At 41.4% G+C, this 21,169-nt stretch overlaps 1 protein-coding gene across 1 annotated transcript in view; it reads right to left on the reverse strand.

Annotated features, from left to right (window-relative positions):
- EFCAB6 (EF-hand calcium binding domain 6) overlaps positions 1–21,169 on the reverse strand; it is a 264,360-nt gene that overhangs the window by 51,326 nt on the left and 191,865 nt on the right. The window contains exons 21-23 of the mRNA XM_064368188.1: positions 19,028–19,216; positions 9,854–10,009; positions 1,928–2,123 (exon numbers count right to left, since the gene is read on the reverse strand). Coding sequence (XP_064224258.1) covers positions 1,928–2,123; positions 9,854–10,009; positions 19,028–19,216 — 541 coding nt within the window. The remainder of the gene's footprint in view (positions 1–1,927; positions 2,124–9,853; positions 10,010–19,027; positions 19,217–21,169) is intronic.

Raw genomic sequence — 21,169 nt, forward strand, 5'->3', positions numbered from 1 at the left:
GTGGCAGGCACAGGCGTGAAGGGGAGCATCGTGCTACGCTCAGCTGGCCAGGCAGCCCCTTCCCGCTAATCCCTCACACCGGGACTCTGGAGCCCACCTTGCTTCCCTACACCAAGGAAATTGGGATGTGATTTACAAAAAAAAAAAAGTTTAAGTCTCAGGAGTGGAGAGTGAGTGATTCCCATTGGTCTTCCATTATTTTGGCCCACCTCCAAGAGTCTGATACCCTAAAAGGGTCACTAGCCTTGATTTCTTCAAAAGTCAAGACACTAGAGTTGATCCCGTAAGAAGTCATGGTCAGTAAAGAGCACATCTCAATTAAAGATCTTCAGGACTTTCATTCTTCAAGCCACCTGGATATGGAAAAGAAGGGCTGGGACAAGTCCATTTCCCTTCTCCTCGTGTTCTGGGCTCTGCTCTGTATTCCCTATGTGACCCTGGGCAGGTTTATTCACTCTGAGCCTCAGTTTTCCCTCCTGTAGAGTGGAATCAGGAGCCCCACCTTACAAGGTCATGATCAAACAGAAAAAGACTCATGGACTCTCATTAGGGCTTGTGGCCCCAGGGTCCTGAGAAGCCCTCTAGAGTGTGTGGCGCCAGGACTCCATGATGTCAGAAGGGATGCTCATGGTAGGGACTGAGAGTTGTTGAGCTCATCTTTCAGTCCGGGTTGCTGTGACTGTTGGGGCTGTGGGTGCCAGCTTCCCACAGGACGGTTCCAACGTGCTGCCTTGTTCATCTCCAATGCCTGCCCTCTGCAGATGGCATCTTCCCTTCTCGACACTGACACGAGGAAACTCACCTGGGAACGTCACCTCACAGGAGGCTGGTTCCAAGCACAATTTCCTACGACAACAGCAGGGTCCACAGTATTACTCCACACACACGCATCATGCCCTACACGCAGGCGTCATTCCTCACACTCAGGCGTCACTCCCTACATGCAGGCATCATTCGTTACACGCAGGTGTCATTCCCCACACGCAGGCGTCACTGCCCATACGCAGGCGTCACTCCCTACATGCAATCGTCACTCCCCACACGCAATCGTCACTACCCATACACAGGCATCACTCTCCACATGCAGGCGTCACTCCGTACACGCAGGCGTCATTCCCTACACGCAGGCGTCAATCTGTACATGCAGGGGTCACTCCCTACACTACACGCAGGCACCGTTCCCTACACGCAGGCGTCACTCCCTACACGCAGGAGTCATTCCCTACACGCAATCGTCACTACCCATACACTGGCGTCACTCTCCACACACAGGCGTCACTCCGTACACACAGGTGTCACTCCGTACACGCAGGCGTCATTCCCTACACGCAGGCGTCAATCTGTACATGCAGGGGTCACTCCCTACACTACACGCAGGCACCGTTCCCTACACGCAGGTGTCACTCCCTACACGCAGGCGTCACTCCGGACACGCAGGCGTCATTCTGTACACCGCCTAAAGCACCACGCAGATGGAGGCTGTAGAATGTCAACCTACTCAGGTGACTGCCCTTGCTCCTGGGGGACTTCACAATGAAGTCTCTGTGCCACGACTCAGCCCAGTTTAACCTCTTCAAGGCCACCTTGAGTCCATCTCTGCAGACCCGGTGCTTGGCTGTGCTGAGAGCTCACAGAATGTGCCGAGCCCACTCTCCCCAGGGGCCTCTGCTTTCTGCCTCTGTTGCCCAGAGCTCCGTAACCTCACCCCAGAACCGGCATTTGCTAAATGCTGAGCACTGCCACCTTGGAGAGCACGTGCTGGGGTGGAAGAGTGGATACACATTGCTCACATAAAGACTCTGCTCTTGGCTAACTAGACACCCTAAGAAGAATGGACAGAGGTGGGAGGGGTTTCAGGGTGGGGCTGAGAGGCATTTTCATGAATCAAGATAAGTTTTTACAATAAAGCACTTTCAGCCTGTCATACCGTGGACAAAGCCGGTTGGGAGAACTCAACCACTTCCTGGATCCTCCTCACAACCTCCTGTGGATTCAGTGTTGCAAAATTGATTGGCATGCTCTCTTCTTTTTCCTTGGGCTGAGCTCCTGTGGACTTGCTGTTCTCCAGTGCTCTCAGGAGGTTGAGGTAATTGATGGAATTATCACGCCAGCAGACTCCCCAACTTGTCCCAAAAGGAAGAAAAGAACATACTCATTTAAAAAGCCACCTTACTGCCTATTCATTCAACAAACAGTTGCTGAGCACGGAGCAATGTAAGGAAAATGAATAATTTTAAGACACCATTCCCTGCCCTGTAGGTGTAGACATGGCAGTTAGCTCTGCTCTGAGGCAGGACACATATCCTGTAATATGAGGACACAGGGTGATGAGATGGGAGAGTGCGGTTCACTGCCGACTGTGGGGCCACAGCTGCCCGGTCTGATGACCTGAGGATTGAAGGCTGGACACAGCAGAGTTCGTGGCCTTGCACAAGACAGTAAGGGAGGGGTCTGGCTGAGAATCTGGCCCTATGATGGTGGCATGTGAAGGTGTGTTGGCAGGGATGTGACATTCGCAGAGCAGTATCATGGGAAGATAAACCTGACAGCAGCTCAAAGACGGTCTGGAAGCAAGACTGTGGGGTGGTGGCAGTGGCGAGAGAGCAGGAGCCTGCATGGGAGGCTCCTGAGGTCATGGAGGCTTTAATTAAGGAGGGCCTGGACTTAGAAATGGCAGTGGGATTGGAAAGAAGGGAAGTATGTCAAAGACAGTGAAAAGAAGAAGAGGAACGGAGTAAGACATACATTACATTCTCTTTCAGGAGTGGTTGAAATGAAGTTGTCAAACTGAAAGCACTTGAAAGACATTTTGCAAAACCTGTCTAGCTGAGTATTTTCTCCAATAAAAATTTCACCTGTGTAGATGGCTCAGCAAGGACATCCCTGTGGAAACAGAGGTTCCTGAATCTCCTTGACTCTGACACAGAAGAAATTACTTAAATTCTGGAAGACTAAATTGTGAGGTAAAATCCAAAAGTCTCATGGAACATATAGTGTATGTATTAAAGATGCAAAATAATTCAAAATAAAGTTTAATCGCATTCCAAGTTCACATTTCTACAACTTAAATTCCCGGGGGGATTGCTGGCACTTAAACACCTAAACTCTCTCTCAGCAGGACTGGGTACAAGTGTCAACCTAGAAGAGCTTGGAACGCTGGTAAGAGAGAACGCGGGAGAGAGAAGTTTCCAGTGCCTCAGATATCTGCTTCTAAAGAAGACGAGCCAAAGCTGAGCTTATCCAACCCACAGCTGCAGAGCCGCCTTGCATAGGCCCTGCATCAGGTCGGCTTGCATGATGGAGACATGGAGGAAAAGGACAATCAACACTATTTCATCAGCGGGATAAATTGCCAACGTGGTATTAAAATGTAGTAATAAAATCATATGCATATGCTAATCTCAGTCGTATTTAGAAAAGTCTATTTTGGATCTAGAAAAGAATAATCTACATATAATTACAAATAACAGAGATGTTTATCATCAAGAGGTCTTTGAGAAGAAACAAGCAACTGAGCAATGGATCCTTATTAAGATTTCAGTGCATAAAAAAGTTGATCACCCCCATTGAAAGGTGCGCTACAGACATCCCACAGTCCTTTTGTTGTTGTTTATGAAAGTATCAAGCCTAACTATGTTTTAACAAGAATTTCTTATAATCATTTGGTTAATTTATCTGCTGCTATTTTTCCATGATTTATTCATTGAATGCACATGAAGTTTTGTACAGCTGGAAATAGACTGAGAGGAGATCCTGTTTAAGGAAGAAAAAATATATAGGCATTTGAGGATGAAATGATCCTTCCTTTCTATATGCACACGTGCAAACACACACACACACACAGAGGCATTGGACTTCTCATAGCTCAAACACAATGGATTAATGTCTTCAGACTTTTAAGAGAATTAATTTTCTTCCTAAGATGCTATGCTCAGACAAGGCAGCCATGCGTGTGAAGAAGAATTTTAAAAGTTTCAGTTTAGTAAGAACTCAGAAAATTTAATTCCTGTCCACCCATTCTTATGGGATTACTTCAGGAAGTATTCCAGCAAAAGAAGAATGTAAATCAAGAAATAAAGAGATGGGGGATATAGGAGACAGGGGATTCAACCGAGACGATAGTGGAGGCAGTGCAGGATGCTCTTGGGATCACAGACCTAGAGCAGGAAAATGGGGGACAAGGTTCTCCAGTAGAGATGCCAGGGGGAAAAAAACCTCAAGAGAGCAGAAAGTGGAAAAGAAAGCTGGGGAACCCTGAAGGTAAAAAATTTTGAACTTTATTTGAGCCCTGTTCTAGAAAAAAGTGATGGTTAAAGAAATCACCCCAACCTTAATGTCCCTGGATATGGCTACTGCAAAGAACTACCTTTTCCCCATATGACTTAGAAAAGATTCATAGATGTCCCAAGGTTTACCTCTAATAACAAGGACACAGACACTCCAAATTCCCATTCTTATTCTCATAAATTATTAGTTGAACTGTTTGTACCCACTGACTAATCTGGACAAAACACCTGCTAACTGACCACATAATTGACTTTACAATTGGTAAAGTCAAGCTACTCTCCTTTCTCCAGAACCTTGAACTTGGACCCATCTCAGCCTAAACCATCATCAGAATGTAGAATAGCTCCTCCCTGATAGCTCCTCAAAGACTCTGACCACAGAAAAGATGTTTCTTGCCTAGCTGTCTGATCACACCATCCATTCATCTTACTCCCCATGCTTGGTTCTTTCTATCCTTGTTTACTCTTCCCTATTAAAGAAAAGCCCTCTTCTGCTTGCTCTTTGAGATGCTTATAGATTTCATGGTTGGGGCATGCTCTCTATTATAATAATCTTCCTCTCCCTGTTGCAATAGTCTTTTCAGATAAAGTCTCTTTTACTTAAGTATGAATTTGTCTTTGACAAGGTAAAACAAAGGCAAATATTGTAAGGAAGATGAAGAGTAAATTAAACTCCAGGAAACAACCTATCCAACAAAATCATAGTATATATATGAAACAAATTTAAAATGTTGCTATGGTCTATTTGTGTACCCCCAAAATTCATATGTTAAAATGTTAACTCCAAAGGTAATGACCTTTTAGCAGGCGAGTCCTTCAGGAGGTGATTAGGTCATGAAAACAGAGTCCTCAGGAATGAGATTAGTGCCTTTATAAAAGAGGCCCCAGGGAGACTCTTGTCCCTTCTGCCACGTGAGGTTACAGTGAAAAGACTGACATCTATGATCCAGGGCATTTTCACCAGACGCTAAATCTGCTGGTACCTTGATATTGGACTTCCTGGTCTCCAGAACTGTGAGAAATGAATTTCTGTTGTTTATAAGTCACCCAGTTTGTATATTTTTTAAATAGCAGCCCAAAGGATCTCAGACAAATGTGGTATGATTTTTAGCAATTGGTATAAGTATGTCAGTAGAAACCTCTCAAACTGAAATGCAAAGAAAAAAAGAATGGGGGCGGGGGGGTGGATAGGCCAAGATATCAAAGACTGTGGGAAAATTTCAAAATATATAACACCTGCATCATTGGAATACCAGAAAGAGAAAGAGAAATAAGCAAATAAACAAACAAAGAAACAAGACGAAAGAACAAAAACAAAAACCCATTTTGATTAATAATGGTAGAAACATTTCCAAAATTAATGACAGACAGCAAATCACAGACCCAGGAAGCTCAGAGAACACAAAGCAGGATAAATGCCCCCAAATCTATACCTAATCATATTATATTCAAACTGGAGAAAACTAAAGACAAAGAGAAAATCTTGAAAGAAGCCAGAAAATCTTAGGAAAAAAACCTTATCTATAGAGGAACAAAGATAATGAATTATAATATATCAGACTTCTTGCCAGAAATCATGCAAGCAAGAGGAGAGTGGACTGAAATATTTGAAGTGTTGAAATATTTCAACAGTTTAAGCCTAGAATGCTAAATCCAGTATTCTCTGTCAGAAATAAAGGAGAAATAAAGACTTTCTCAGACAGACAAAACTGAGAGACTTCATTACCAGCAGGCCTGCCCTTCAAGAAATGTAAAAAGGCATTCTTCAGAGAGAAGGAAAATCACACAGATCTACATCAATAAAGAAAGAGTGTCAGAGAAGGAATAAATAACAGTAAAATAACATCTTTTATTTTCTCACTCTTAGTTGATCAAAGGAGTAATAATAACAACCATGTATTGGGTGATTATAGCACACGGATAAATGAATGACAGCCATGTTATCAGGTACAGAAGGGAGAAATTGGAAATACCCTGTTATGAGTTTCCTGTACCTCCCATGAAGTTCTATTGTGTTACTTAAAGGTGGACTTAGCCTAGCTATAAATGTATACTGCAAACTCTTGAGCAACCACTGGTGTGTGTGTGTGTGTGTGTGTGTGTGTGTGTGTGTGTGTGTGTGTGTGATGTGGCCTCGCTTTTGTTGCCCAGGCTGGAGTACAGTGGTGCAGTCATAGTTCACTGTGGCCTTGAATTCCCGGACTCAAGGGATAAACAATTTTTTAAAGAGAAAAGGGGTGCTAATATTCTCCCCTTACAAAGTGAGGGACATAAGAGTCATGCATTCTGTCAGCACAACTAAGTTATATAGACAGAAATAGGAGTCAGAGGAGGCAATTAGCTCAAGTTGTTTCAGGGTAGAAGTGCATGTGAATAAGACTTCCAGTTAAATAAAGTGGCTTGAACACACATATCTGGTTCTGTTACCACTCAAAACCCTTCTAAAATGACAGAAAAGGGAGTTTTAAAAAGGTATAAAACAGTGGTTCTCAAGGTGGGGTGCTAGGGTCCAGCAGCGTCAGCATCACCTGAGCCCTTGTTGTAAATGCACATTCCCAGGCTCACTGAATCAGAAACTTTGGGGGAGGGGCCCAACAGTCTGAGTTTTAATGAGCCCTTGCAGTGATTCTGGTGCTTGGAGTTTGGGACTGCTGGCATCAACTCCTAGGGATGAGGATTATGTGGAAGAAGAGAACAGCTGCTGGAGAATCAATGGATAATGGGAATAGATGTATCGGAATCCAAGAAATCACTTCCTAAAACAAACAGAGGGAATGTGGAAGAGAGAAAATCCAATATACCCTGCAAATACCCTCAGAGGTCCTGGAACTGGTGATAGCTATATCTAGAAGTGAAGCTAAAGGAGGAGTTAAAAATAGGATTGATTAAAAGACTGTCTGAGAAGCATGTAAATCCCAGACCCCTTGCCAGACTTCAAGTGCCTGGGTGCCTGTCCCTCCCCACCCAAACGGAAGACCTGGAGATGGTGTTTCTGAGCAGGAGGGCATCTGTCCTAGTCCAAGGTAAGGAGGGTTCTTAATGAAAAGGGGAGGATTAATAAAAAGTGTATACACTGACTATTAGTTTCCTATGGCTTTGTAACAAAATAGTACGTATCTGGTGGCTTAAAGCAACACACATTGATTCTCCAATAGTTCTGGACATCAGAATCTAAAATGAGTGCACTCTCTCTGGAAATTCTAGGGGAGAATCTGTTCTTTGCCTCTTCCAGTTTCTGGGGGCAGCTGGCAGTCCCTGGCTTGTGGTCACATCACTCTACTCTTTGCTTCCCTGGTCACATGGCCTTCATCTGTCTGTGTCAAATCTCCCTCTGCCTCTCTAAGGACACCTGTGATGGCATTGAGGGCTTATCCAAATAATCCAGGCTCATCTTCCCTTCTCCAGGTACCTAGCTTAGTCACATGGGTAAAGGTAATGTTCACAGATTCCAGGAATCAGTACCTGGATATCTTTGGGAAGCATGATTCAGCTTACCACAGTGACTGGTGAAACATCCAGCTTTCTGTGTCCAGTGAGCTCCCAAAGTGTTGACAACAGGAGACCAAAGAGTCTCCTCTCACTGGGTTGCCCGATTAGCAAACAAATAAACAAATCAACACACTAAATCTACTGAGGTACATAACGGAATTAGCATTTCGGATAAACAACAAAATTTTTAGTATAAGTATATCCCAAATATTGCATGAGACATACTTATGTTTAAAAATTCTTATCTATCTGAAGTCCTAATTTAACTGATCATCCTGTATTTTATCTGGCAACTCTATTCTCTGGTAAATCTGACAAGGCCAAACAAAAAGTTTTAAAGATACTGACATTGGGGGCTCCTCAAGAAAACTTCAAGCCAGATTACCCTACAGTTCAGACCAAAGTCAACAAAATCCACCTACCTGTGTAGAACTTCTAATCTGCAACTCAGTACCCTGTCCCCCACTCTTAGTATGTACATATTTTTGAAGAAAATATCCAACATGAATAGTAGTTTTTAAAAGCAACACGGAGGAGAGATTTATCTGGTAAAGAAAACTTTTTTAAAAAGCCTATTGTTAATATCTTCAGAGAAATGATATAGTGCATCCATGAAACAAGAATAGGATGTTATAAAAAAGGAACACATACAGAACAAAACTGAGCTCTAGTAATTAGAAATGTGTAAGTATGGTAGCAGAAACAAAAATCTCAAAGAAGGACTGGGAGCTAAAATTGAACTCTCCCAGAAGGTGGAGCAAAAAGAAAAAGAGAAAGGAGAAAGATTTAAAATATATAAGAGAACAGTTCAGGCAGTTCAATATTCAATAACAATAGGAGTTTCAGAAGAATAGAACAGGGGAGGAATTCATTAATAAAACAAGTCAAGAAACTTTCTAAGAATTGAAGAACATGAAAAGGGCAATCTTCAAGAAGATGAAGCTGACACATTAGCTGATATGTCTCAATGCATTGGAAAAAGATTAAGTTGGGGATTTAACTAGTAAGAGAATAAGTACACAGGAAACTAAATGAACAGAAGAAAGGATAATTTGACTTCAGGGAAAAAGTTCTATGTAGAAAAGAAAAGTGATGAGCTAGTCACAGCAATGTAGATCCAGAATGTGGAGTGAACCAAAACTGATGCAGCAGTACAACAGGCATGTGGCATGTGGAGGTAAATTTTCGTGTGGGTTAATGGAGGCTGAGGGGGGTGAGATGGTTGGTGGCATGGGATGGGTGGAAGAGTTAAACCCACATTTTCCTGGTAGTAAGTCAATAGAAACTGCCTAAAAGTGAAAAATCAAGAAGTAGCAATATACGCCTGTCACTTAGAAGTAGGGACATTCACTATCAAAAGACATCAGTCAGAAGTGTTGGAAGTTGTTGACTCTGGGTAGGTAAATAAGGGCTGAAGCAGGGCAAATGGACTGCTGGTTTTAGTAACGAGCCTGGTAGAATTATGTGATTCCTGCCAAAGTGCCTGAATAACTTGGATAAAATGAAAACTAATGTTGGCCAGGCACGGTGGCTCACGCCTATAATCCCAGCACTTTGGGAGGCCAAGGTGGGAAGATCATTTGAGGTCAGGAGTTTGAGACCAGCCTGGCCAACAAGATGAAACTGCATCTCTACTAAAAACACAAAAATTTCCTGGGCAGGGTGGCGGGTGCCTGCAATATCAGCTACTTGGGAGTCTGAGGCAGGAGAATCACTTGAACCCAGGAGGTGGAGGTTGCAGTGAGCCAAGATTGCACCACTGCACTCTAGCCTGGGTGACGAAGTGAGACTCCATCTCAAAAAAACAAAACAAACAAACAAAAGTCCCCACTAATATTAAGAAATGGTGGCACTGGTACTAATTCACATCAGGAAAAGTTATGCATTTGTTAGGGGGCTTTCTCTTATTGCTCTGGGTGGACGCAAACCCATTCTTATGTAGCCCAGTCAACAGGAAGACGTAGAGGATATTTTCATCTCAGAAGGCTGTTTGGGTGGACATACAGAAGAAGCAAAGGGAACTCTCCAGCATGTTTTTCAGGGCTGCAAGAAACATATTTAACTTAGTCAAAAAAGACCTGTTTAGCAGATGGGTCAGCTCCTCTTCTGTAAGAGAACAGTTGCATTCTTCCAGAACTTTCTGCATCTTGCCTATGGATATGTAGTTGGTTTTGGATTTATCGATTTTGGTGAGTGCTTTGCTGATATCTTGGTAATGGTCCATAAGCTTATCCCTGAAACAGAGTACATTGGAGATATGCCCTAAAATCAGGAAAACAAATAACTCCTAGAAAGCAAACATTTCATGATTATTCTAATGCAATGAGCTGATGGTTCATCTAATAACTAATTCTGAAGATGTTTTACAGCCTCAGTATAACACTGACATTAAAGGATATCCCAGAAAAATTATAAGTCTGTATCATTGTCATTTTGTTATTACCGTCATTAGCAAAACCACATTAGAGAAATGACAACTTTGTCTTTTCACTAGAATTGGTACTTTACAAATGGAACCAAGAATTGAAAAAGCTAGTGACATTACATATAGACATGTGAAATACATATTCCTTCTCCATAAACACTAGTTGAGCACCTATGATGTGCCAGATGCTGCTGTAGGTGTTGGGACACATTTAGTGAAAGAAAGAGGCATCCCTAGAAGGATTTCCATTCCAGTAGTGGGGAGATGGATGGTAAGAGAAGATGGAGGTACACTGAGCGGTGGGACAGTATGTTTGTAGGCAAAAAACAAAAAAAAAGACAGTAGGTTTGTAGCTAAGGTTTGTAGGTTTGTAGGTTTACAGTCACTTTGGCTGTAGGCTCTTTTTCTTGAGCAAAGACCGGGATGCAAAAGAGTCAGCCAGGGACTGGAGAACAGCCAGTGCCAAGGCCCTAAAGAGTAGTGGAGGAGGGCAGCAAGTGAAGAGTGTGGACAGGGACAGGGCCTTGTCGGTGCTGGGGCAAGGGAGTGTCAGAGACCCCTGTTTTTTGTTTTTTAACCAGGCATTTTCATTGTTAAAAAACAGCCACCATGTAAGGTACAGCAATGGACAAATCAAAGGCCATGCTGCCATCTCAAGTACACACTCACATGTGACCTCTCCGCCCTGCAAGGCAGTACCATCAGCCCAACTTTCTAGACCAGGAACAGGACAGCAAGGGATGCTCAGGCGGAATCAGGACAAACCTGGGCCTTTCACGCACAGTGAGGGAGACAGCACAGCATCTTTCTGTCGCTCCCAGCTTCAGGGCTGATTTTCTTACCAGATGTGTGCAAGTCTCTGTGATTCAGTGATGCTGAATTTTCAGTTTGGGAAAATTCTCTCCTGACTTGAAATAATTATTGTTAAGGAACTCAAAAAGTGCAGAAATCTTTAAGAAGAAACACTCTTGCACTTGATCTATGGTGGACTAGCTGTAAATTCGATAATTTCAACTCACCCAGGTCCCTGAAAAACTCTTCCTTACAAACTGAGTAATATGCTTGTCTGATGGGCTCAGGCTTGATCTTGGCTTTGGGGTTATTCCCCAGGGGAAAGAGTGTGCTATACAGTCTAGAAACTAAATCTTTGGTGGTAATTGTCTATCACCTCAGATATGTCTTCGTGGGAGAGGATGCCTAGAAAAAATAACCCATAGGAACAGAAACGTCAGGACTCTGGGAGAGATGAGATTCAGTGGAAATATTCAGGGCAGTGGAAGAGAGAGGCATTTATTTTGAAGACACCTGGGTGATCGACTCCCTTGCCTTGCTGGCCTCCAGTCTGGAATTGGCTCCCATGACATTTGAGTACCTAAAACAAATGAACCACGAGAACTGCTCTATGCGTGTATACCAACAGAGGCAGCATTTTGGATTCCCCTACAGGTGTGCATTGAATTCAGTCCCATGTTGCAGAAAGATTACTCGTCATCACAACTATTATATTCCACTTGATCCTTCAAAATGAAAGCAAATGAAAGTAGGAAAAAAATCCAAACTTTTTTTTTGAGATACATATTTTTAGAAAATTGAAGCATTCAGCGTTTCTTGGACTGGTTTCTAGGCAGTAATTATTTCCCTTGCAGAGTAAATATGTGCACAGAGTAAATGAGGGTTTAGAGCACAGATCACAGCACAGTGCCAAACAGAAACGGTGTCAGCCGACACTCAGTGACAAAGTGGCACTGCGTCTGTGTCCAGTTCCTGGTCTGGGCAACAAAACAGAGGCCAGAAGAAGGTATTGTTATGGCCAATGGGACGGCCACAGAGCCTCTCTCACACACGGTCTCCCCACTCGGGTGCTGCTGAAAAACTGCACACCTCTCAATTTGCGTTTTAGAATGAGCCTGTGTTATGTGGCTCATTTACTGTTGCTATTCTGATTCTGAATCTTCAACTCAGACTCAAGCAAAAAGAGTAAGGCATGGAAAATAAATGCAAAAAGGAAAAAGATTTTTCTTAATCTTTAAAATGGATTTAGGGCACTCCGAACAAAATGAATTCCCTTAGATTTAAGAGGCAAATACAAATTTGTGGTCACTTTAATGGAACATGACTTCCATCGTCAATCTGATCAGAGTGTCTGTATAGATGAGGAGGTTAAAAAAAAAAATCCTGGAAACATTGAATCTTCATTGGAAAGACCCACTGACACAGCAAAATTTAAAAACAGGCCATCCTGAAGGACGAGGTTACTTGGAAATTTTTACAAGCCGACATTTTCAAGGAAACAAATTGGTCATACATTTGTCTTCTTTACTAAGAGAGTATGAGTGTGGCCAGGAGGAGTGGGTGAGAGTGAATTAGTTAACTGAGCTTGATGATCTGAAATGCACTGTCTTGCAGCTTGCAGTTTTCTAGCTGCACGCCCATGCTCTGTGTGGAACAGAGGCAGAGAAAGAGTGTGTGAGGAGTGCCCAGGATGCACGGTTTCTCTCCTAGAGCCTCATTACTCACAGTGGCAGGAAAGACAAGAAGAGAAGACATGAGTGGGTAATGAGGCCACCCCTGTCTAGTAAAGATAAATCCCACTTTTTCATTAGCTTTACAACATATTTGATTTATACCAATCTCGTGCGTATTTTACTTTGAATTTCACAAACTCAATTCCCTGCTTTCAGTCTTCATAACTCAGTAACTTAGACATAATTCAGGGGTGTGTTCAAACTGCTCTTCTCTTAAACACTGTTTAGCTATTACATTTCTTCCTTGTGTCCTTGGCATTCTCAGTTCCTTTGGAGATTCATTCATTCATTCAGGTGCTATGGGGCGTGGTGGACAGAGAGTGAATTTTGCCTTTTGAAATGACAAACAGGAGACAGACTCAAAAACAGGTAAGAGCAAGATGGAGATAAGGCAGAGCTATAGAGCAGAAGGTAAGAGCCACATGTATAGGGAGTGTGGATAGGAGACCAAGGATTGAGATTGTGCCAAGAAAATCTGTTTCACTGCTGTAGGCACATTGTTGCAGCCCAATTTTTTTCTCTGTTATAAATGTTAAAAATATGACATGAGTAACTAGTTTTAAAATTTGAAAGTAGACAAAGAGTTGCTGGATAGATTAAAAAACAAGACCCAACTATATGCTGCCTACAGAAACTCATTTCACCTATAAAGACACATATAGACCAAAAGTAAAGAAATGGAAAAAGATGTTCAATGCAAATGGAAACCAAGGAAGAGCAGGAGTAGCTATGCTTATATCAGATAAAACAGACTTTAAGTCAAAAGCTAAAAAGACATGAAGGTCATTTTAATATAAAGGGATCAACTCAGCAAGAGGATATAACAATAGCAAATATATGTTCACCCAACACCAGAGTACCCAAATAGATAAAGCAAATATTAGTATATCTAAAAGGAGAGCTAGATTGCAATACAATAATAGTAGTGGACATCAACACTCCACTTTCAGCAATAAGCAGCTCATCCAGGCAGAAAGTCAACAAAGAAACATCGAGTTAAATTGTACTCTAGGTCAAATGGACCTAACAGACATTTACAGGACCTTTCATCCAACCACTGCAGAATATGCATTCTTTTCATCAGCATATGGATCATTCTCCAGGAAATATCATGTTAGGTCACAAAACATGTCTCAACAAATTTGGAAAAGTCAACATCATATCAAGTATTTTTTTCTGAAATGGAATAAAACTACAAATCAATAACAAGAGAAACTTTGGAAACCATACAAATACGTAAATTAAACAACATGCTCCTAAACAACAAATGGTCAATGAAGAAATTAAGAAGAAAATTTTCAAGAAGAAAATTAAAAATGTATTGAAACAAATGAAAATGGAAATACAACGTACCAAAAATCTGTGGGCTGTAGCAAAAGCAGTGCTAAGAGGGACATGTATAGCAATAAATGCCTACATTTAAAAAAAAATAGAAAGACTTCACATTAACAATCTAACAATGCACCTCAAGAAACTGGAAGAGCAAGAAAAATCCAAACCAAAATTAGTAGAAAGGAATAAATAAAATCAGAGCATAAATAAATGGAATTCAGACTAAAAAAATACAAAAGATCAACAAAATTAAAAGTTGGCTTTTTGAAAAGATAAATAAAATTGGATAAATAAAATATGAAAAAAAGAAAGTCCAAATGAATTAAATCAGAGATAAAAAAAGGAAGTATTACAACTTTGGAGATGACAGAAATAGAAAGTATCATTAGAGACTACTATGAAAAACTATGCTGACAAATGGGAAAACCCAGAAGTGGATAAATTCCTGGACACATACAACCTACCAAGATTAAGCCATGAAAAAATTGAAAATCTGAGCAGACCAATAATGAGTAACAACATCAAAGAAGTCATAAAAAATCTCCCATCAAAGAAAAGCCTAGGATCTGATGGCTTTACTGCTAAAATCTACCAAACACTTAGAGAAGAACTAATATCAACTCTACCTAAACTTTTTCAAAAAATTGAAGAGTAGAGAATACTTGCAAACTCATTCTGTAAGGCCAGTAATATCCTGATATCCAAACCAGACAGGAACACTGCCAAAAAAGAAAACAACAGGCCAATATCCCTGATGAACATACATGTAAAAATCCTCAACAAAATACTAGCAAACAAAATTCAATAACACATTAAAAGGATCATTCATCATGATCAAGTGTAATTCATCCCAGGGATGCAAGGTTGGTCCAACATATACAAATTAATAAATGTGATACATTACATCAACAAAATAAAAGAGAAAATTACACGATAATTTCAACAGGTGCTGAAAAAGCATTTGATAAAATTCAACATGCTTTCATGATAAAAAGTCTCCCCACAATGAATATAGAAGCAAAATACCTCAACACAATATAGGCCATATATGACAACCCATAGCTAATATGATACTGACTAGGGAAAAGTTGAAAGTCTTTACACTAATATCTGGAATAAGACAGGATGCCCACTTTCATTACTTCGATTCAACATAGTATTGGAAGTCCTAACCTGAGCAATTAGGTAAGAGAAAGAAATGAAGGGCATCCAAGTTGGAAAGAAATAAGTCAAATTAGCCTTCTTTGCAGATGACATGATCTTACATTTTAAAAAACCTTAAGACTTCACCAAAAAATTCCTAGAATTGATAAATTCAGTAAAGTTGCAGGATACAAAATCAACACACAAAAATCAGTAGCATTTCTATATGTTAACAGTGATCAATCTGAAAAAGAAATAAATAAAGCAATCCAAGTTACAACAGCTACAAAGAATATAAAACACCTAGAAATCAGTTGAACCAAAGAAGTGAAGATCTATACAAAGAAAACTACAAAACGTTGATGAAAGAAATTGAAGATGACACACACAAAAATGAAATGATATCCCATGCTCCTGGATTGCAAGAATTAATATTGTTAAAATGTCTATACTATCCAAAGTGATCTACAAATTCAAGCAATCCCTACCAAAATACCAAATGCAATTCTTCACAGAAATAAAGAATAAAATTCATATGAGACCACAAAAGACTCCCACATAGCTAAAGCAATCTTAAGCAAAAAAGAACAAAGCTAGAGGTACCACACTACCTGATTTCAAGTTATACTACAAAGTTATACTTACTAAAATAGCATTGTACTGGCATAAAAGCAGACACATAGACCAATGAGACAGAATAGAGAACCCAGAAGTAAATCTATGCACTTACAGCAAACTCATTTTTGTCAAAGGCACTGAGGACACACATTAGGGAAAGAAAAGTTTCTTTAATAAATGGTGCTGGAAAGAATGAATATCCACATGCAGATGGATGAAACTAGATCCCCATCTTTCAACATAGACAAAAATCAACTCAAAATGGATTAAAAACTTAAATATAGGACCAGAAACTATGAAACTACTAGAAGAAAACACTGGGGAAATTCTACAGGACATTGCTGAGGGCAAATATTTTTTGGATAAGACTTCAAAAGCACAGGCAACAAACAACTCAACACCATAAAAATAAATAATCTGATTCGAAAATGGCCAAAAGATCTGAATAGACATTTCTCGAAAGAGGATATATAAAGTGGCCAAGAGGTACGTGAAAAATGCTCAATGTCATTGATCATCAGGGAAACGCAAGTTAAAACCACAATGAGATATCATCTCATCCCAGTTAGAATAGCTATCATCAAAAAGACAAAACATAAATACTGGTGAAGATGCAGAGAAAGTGGAAGTAATACACTGTTGGTGGTAACGTACGGTACTATGGAACATAGCATGGAGATTTCACAGAAAACTAAAAGCACAACTACCATAGGATCCAGAAATTCTATAATACTGCTGGGTACATATCCAAAAGAAAGGAAATCTGTACATCAAAGAGATGTCTACATTTCCATGTTTATTGCAGTACTGCTCACAATAGCCAAGACATGAAGTCAACCCAAGTGTCCACCAATGGAAGAATAAAGAAAATGTGGCACATGTACACAATGGAACATTATTCAGTGATAAAAAAGAAAGAATAAAATCCTGTCATTCACAGCAACATGGATGGAACTAGACATAATTATATTAAGTGAAGTAAGCCAGGCACAGAAAGACAAATATCACACGTTCTCACTCATATGAGGGAGTTTAAAAAGGTGATCTCAGCTGGGTGTGGTGGCTTACACTTGCAATCCCAGCACTTTGGGAGGCTGAAGTGGGTGGATCATTTGAGCTCAGGAGTTGGAGACCAGCCTGGGCAACATGGCAAAACCCCATCCCTACTAAAAATACAAAAATTAGCTAGGTGTGGTGGTGTGTACCAGTAATCCTGCTACTCAGGAGGCTGAGGTGGGAGGATCATCTGAACCTGGAAAGTTGAGGCTGCAGTGAGCCATGATGGAGCCACTGCACTCCAGCCTGGGTGATGAAAGTGAGACACTGTCTCAAAAAAAAAATTGTATATTGTTACATATAATTACATAACAATTGTATATTTCAAATATACAATAAGATTATTGTATATTTCAAAGTAGTTAAGATTTAATTGTGTATTTTTAAATAATCTTATTGTATATTTCAAAGTAGTTAGATTTAATTGTATATTTAAAAATATCTAAAAGAATATAATTGGACTGTTTGTAACACAAAGAATAAATGGGGTGATGGATATCCCATTTACCCTGAAGTGATTATTATACATTGTATATCTATATCAAAATATCTCATGTAACCATATATATATGCTCCTACTATGTACCCACAAAATTTTAAAAAATATAGCTAGAAGAGAAGATCTGTAGAATTCCCAACATAGAGATAAATGTTTGAGATGATGGATATCGCAGTTACCCTCATTTGATCATTAAACATTGTATATTAGTATCAAAATATCACACATACCCTCCAAAATATGTATAACTATTAAATATCAGTTTTAAAAATTGAAAGGAATCAGGTACGCTCCCACCACCCAAATCCAGTGGGGTAACTTCTGCACAGCATCTTCTGGTCCTGTGCACCTGCTCCTATATTTGGTATCGTTCCACTGACAGTACACATACTGCTGAAAATGTCCCTGCCTGTTAGCCCTTTACACAAATATTTCCATGTTCTTCCACAGTGGCCACAGCAGGCATGTGCAATTTCATGCTCTTTCAGGCTACTCTTTGCTAAGTCAGTGCACTAATTTGGGATTGGAAGGTATTCCCTTTGTTGTCGTTTTGCTGTGAAAGACACACTGCACTTTTGGAGGCTGAGGTGGCAGATCACTTGAGGTCAGGAGTTCGAGACCAGCCTGGCCAACATGGTGAAACCCCGTCTCTACTAAAAATACAAATATTAGCCGGTCATGGTAGTGTGTGCCTGTAATCCCAGCTACTCAGGAGGCTGAGGCAGGAGAATTGCTTGAACCTGGAAGGCAGAAGTTGCAGTGAGCTGAGATAGCACCATTGCACTCCTGCCTGGGTGACAGAGTGAAACTCCATCGCAAAAAAAAAAAAGACACACTGCTGGTCACACCTCCAGTTGCTAAGCTGTCGGCTTCTTCTGAATTGTTTCCTTGGGATAAAGTCCCGAAAGTGGAAGTGTGAGTTAAAGGATATGTCTAGTTCATTCCTTTATTCATTCAACAGATATTACTAAGTGCCTGTCTGGTGTCAGACACCAGGTAAAGTGACAGACATCCCTATGGAACCTATATTCTAGTTGGGCAAAGAGAGTGGCCAGGCAATATGCCATCCATAAGTAAAATGGATACTTTTCAAGGGTGACTCATAGAATATGATGAATGATAGAAGATTGTGACTAGGTGGCCGGGAGCCGTAGCTCACGCCTGTAATCCCAGCACTTTGAGAGGTCAAGGTGGATGGATCACGAGGTCAGGAGTTCAAGACCAGCCTGGCCAACATGGGTGAAACCCCATCTCTACTAAAAATACAAAAATTAGTGGGGCATGGTGGTGGGCGCCTGTAGTCCCAGCTACTCGGGAGGCTGAGGCAGGAGAATTGCTTGAACCCAGGAGGCGGAGGTTGGAGTGAGCTGAGATAATGCCACTGCACTCCAGCCTGAGTGACAGAGTGAGACTCTGTCTCAAAGAAAAAAGAAAAAAAAAAGATTGTGCTTGGGTAAGATGGAATAGGGCTGTAGCTTTTCAACTACTCTTTGACTTAGCACCAATTTCTAGAATTGACAGCAGTGAAAAAGCATAATCACTTCCCTGTAACTTTGCCAGGATGGGAAGGTACCATTTTAAAATAACTTTTGCTGTGAGGCCAGATGTAAAAGGGGACTTCTAGATGACGGCCGCCAGATCCCTCCTCACCCACCTGGCTGGCACGGCCTTCTCTGTGCCCTGCTGCAGCTCCTTCATCTCTTCCTGCTGTGGCTTCGTAAAATGATCCATGAAGTTGAAATAATCCTCCATGCAGGGACGATGGACAGCAGGTGAATAGTTAATACCCAATTTCTGTAAAAATTCCTGGTAGGTAATGTGTCCTCTTCCCTCCGTGTCGTACCTTAAAAAAACAAAAACAAAAACAGAAAGCACTTCTCAGTAGCTACTAAGGTGTGCTGGTGCTCAGGGTTTAGAAATGTCTGCACCGTCTGTGAGGAGCTCATATTCCATCCCTCATCACTCAAAGCATGCCCTGTAGAGCCCTGCTTGGCAGAGCTGGAATGCGCAAGTTCGGGCCTCACTCCAGATCTGATCCGAATCCGCATGTTGGCAAGGACCCCAGGTGACTCACAGGCACATGAATGTTCAGGATGGTCACGTCACACATGGCCTGCCCAGAGAGAGAGCAACCGTAGCCACTCACCTGTCATACTATTAGAAAAAGCTGTGACTACAGAAAATTAAAGTGAACCCCTCCATACATTCAGCAGTCTTTTGTTTGTTTGTTTGAGACAGAGTCTTGCTCTGTGGCCCAGGCTGGAGTGCAGTGGTGTGATCTTGGCTCACTACAACTTCCATCTCCCCAGCTCAAGTGATTCTCCTGCCTCAGCCTCCCAAGTACTTGGGATTACAGGTGCGCGCCACCACACTTGGCTAATTATTGCATTTTTAGTAGAGATGGGGTTTCACCATGTTGGTCAGGCTGGTCTCAAACTCCTGACCTCGGGTGATCCACCCACCTCGGCCTCCCAAAGTGCTGGGATTACAGGCGTGAGCTGCCGCACCGCGCCCATTCAGCAATTTTTTTTTAATTGAATACTTACCTGTGAAAGGAACTATGCTAAGGTTTAGACGAAAATTCTTCAAAAAGCATATTCAGTCTTAAAACTCGAATAAGTGAATGTCACTTGATTCAAAGATGGTAAAATTCCCCATTTTCTCTTTGAAGAGATGCCAATTACATACAGCCAATGAGAGGGACCAGTGAGGAAAACAAGATAAGAATTATGCTATGTACTTTTTATGTCATTTTCTATTATTGAGATTTTTCTGAATTAGAACTCATTAAAAAAGGCATAATGGAGGGTTTTTATCTCCTAACGTTATTCAAATAGAATAGAATTACTTCAATAAAAATTTTAAGGCAAATTGCCAATTTTCTTTAAAGAAAGAAAGCATTTATTTTTACAGAAAGATCTTGGTACTCATCTAATCGATAAAAATGGCATTCGCAGATGTGATTTTCCCCAGATGAACTCAGAGTTACAAGGAATGAGACTATATTTAAACAATTTTGCCAGCATAATTCTCCCATCAGGATGTTGCTTGGGCATTTGTCTGACGGAGCAGAAGTACAATCAGTTTTCCTTTAAGAGGTAGAGCTCCCTTTTGCTCTGTTTGTTAACTGATGAGATCCTGGAGGACCTGTGAGACCCACGGTTGCCTCTGACACACTAAGCCCCGTGCAACTGTTTAAGCTGAGTTAACAATAAAGAAAACGTCCTTATATACACGTTCTTGTCCTCAAGGGGACGGGGTGGCGGGCAGGAGAGAAAGCAGGGAGATGTTTGGGTGAATGCTGCTTTGTGCACTTGTGCTTAAACTTGCGGGGGCTCTCAGGAGTTGGAAGACCACCACCCTTCCCAAAGTCCACGTGGGCCTGTCAGGTGCCCATGAGAGTTCTCTCCATGCTCCCTTGCCTTCTGTGACCTGCAGATCCCCACTCCGCTGCCATGTGTCTGTCATCCACCTGCTACCTGAACACAGTATTTGTACATTCTCCACACAGACTCCACCTGTCAAGGTAAGAAAAGCCCTCTTGGACAATTTCTTTCACTACTTTGCAGGTAGGGTACAGATAGAGGGCTCCAGGCAAACACCAGCTCACTAGCTCTTCAACTGGCAAGGCCTTTGCTTGCTCCGGGGATAAGTTCCTCAGCCAGGAGCTGTCACACACAGTCCTAGATGTGAGGTGTCAGGACAGTGCCCTGCCCAGCTCCTGCTGAGACCAGCTCTTTATTCCCTGCAAATATTTTTGGGTGTCTGTTTTTTTTTTCTTTTCTCCACCAGAACA

Source organism: Aotus nancymaae, unplaced genomic scaffold, assembly GCF_030222135.1.
Source record: "Aotus nancymaae isolate 86718 unplaced genomic scaffold, 86718_ANA_hifiasm-v0.15.2.pri h1tg000076l, whole genome shotgun sequence".
NCBI classification, from domain to species: Eukaryota; Metazoa; Chordata; class Mammalia; order Primates; family Aotidae; genus Aotus; species Aotus nancymaae.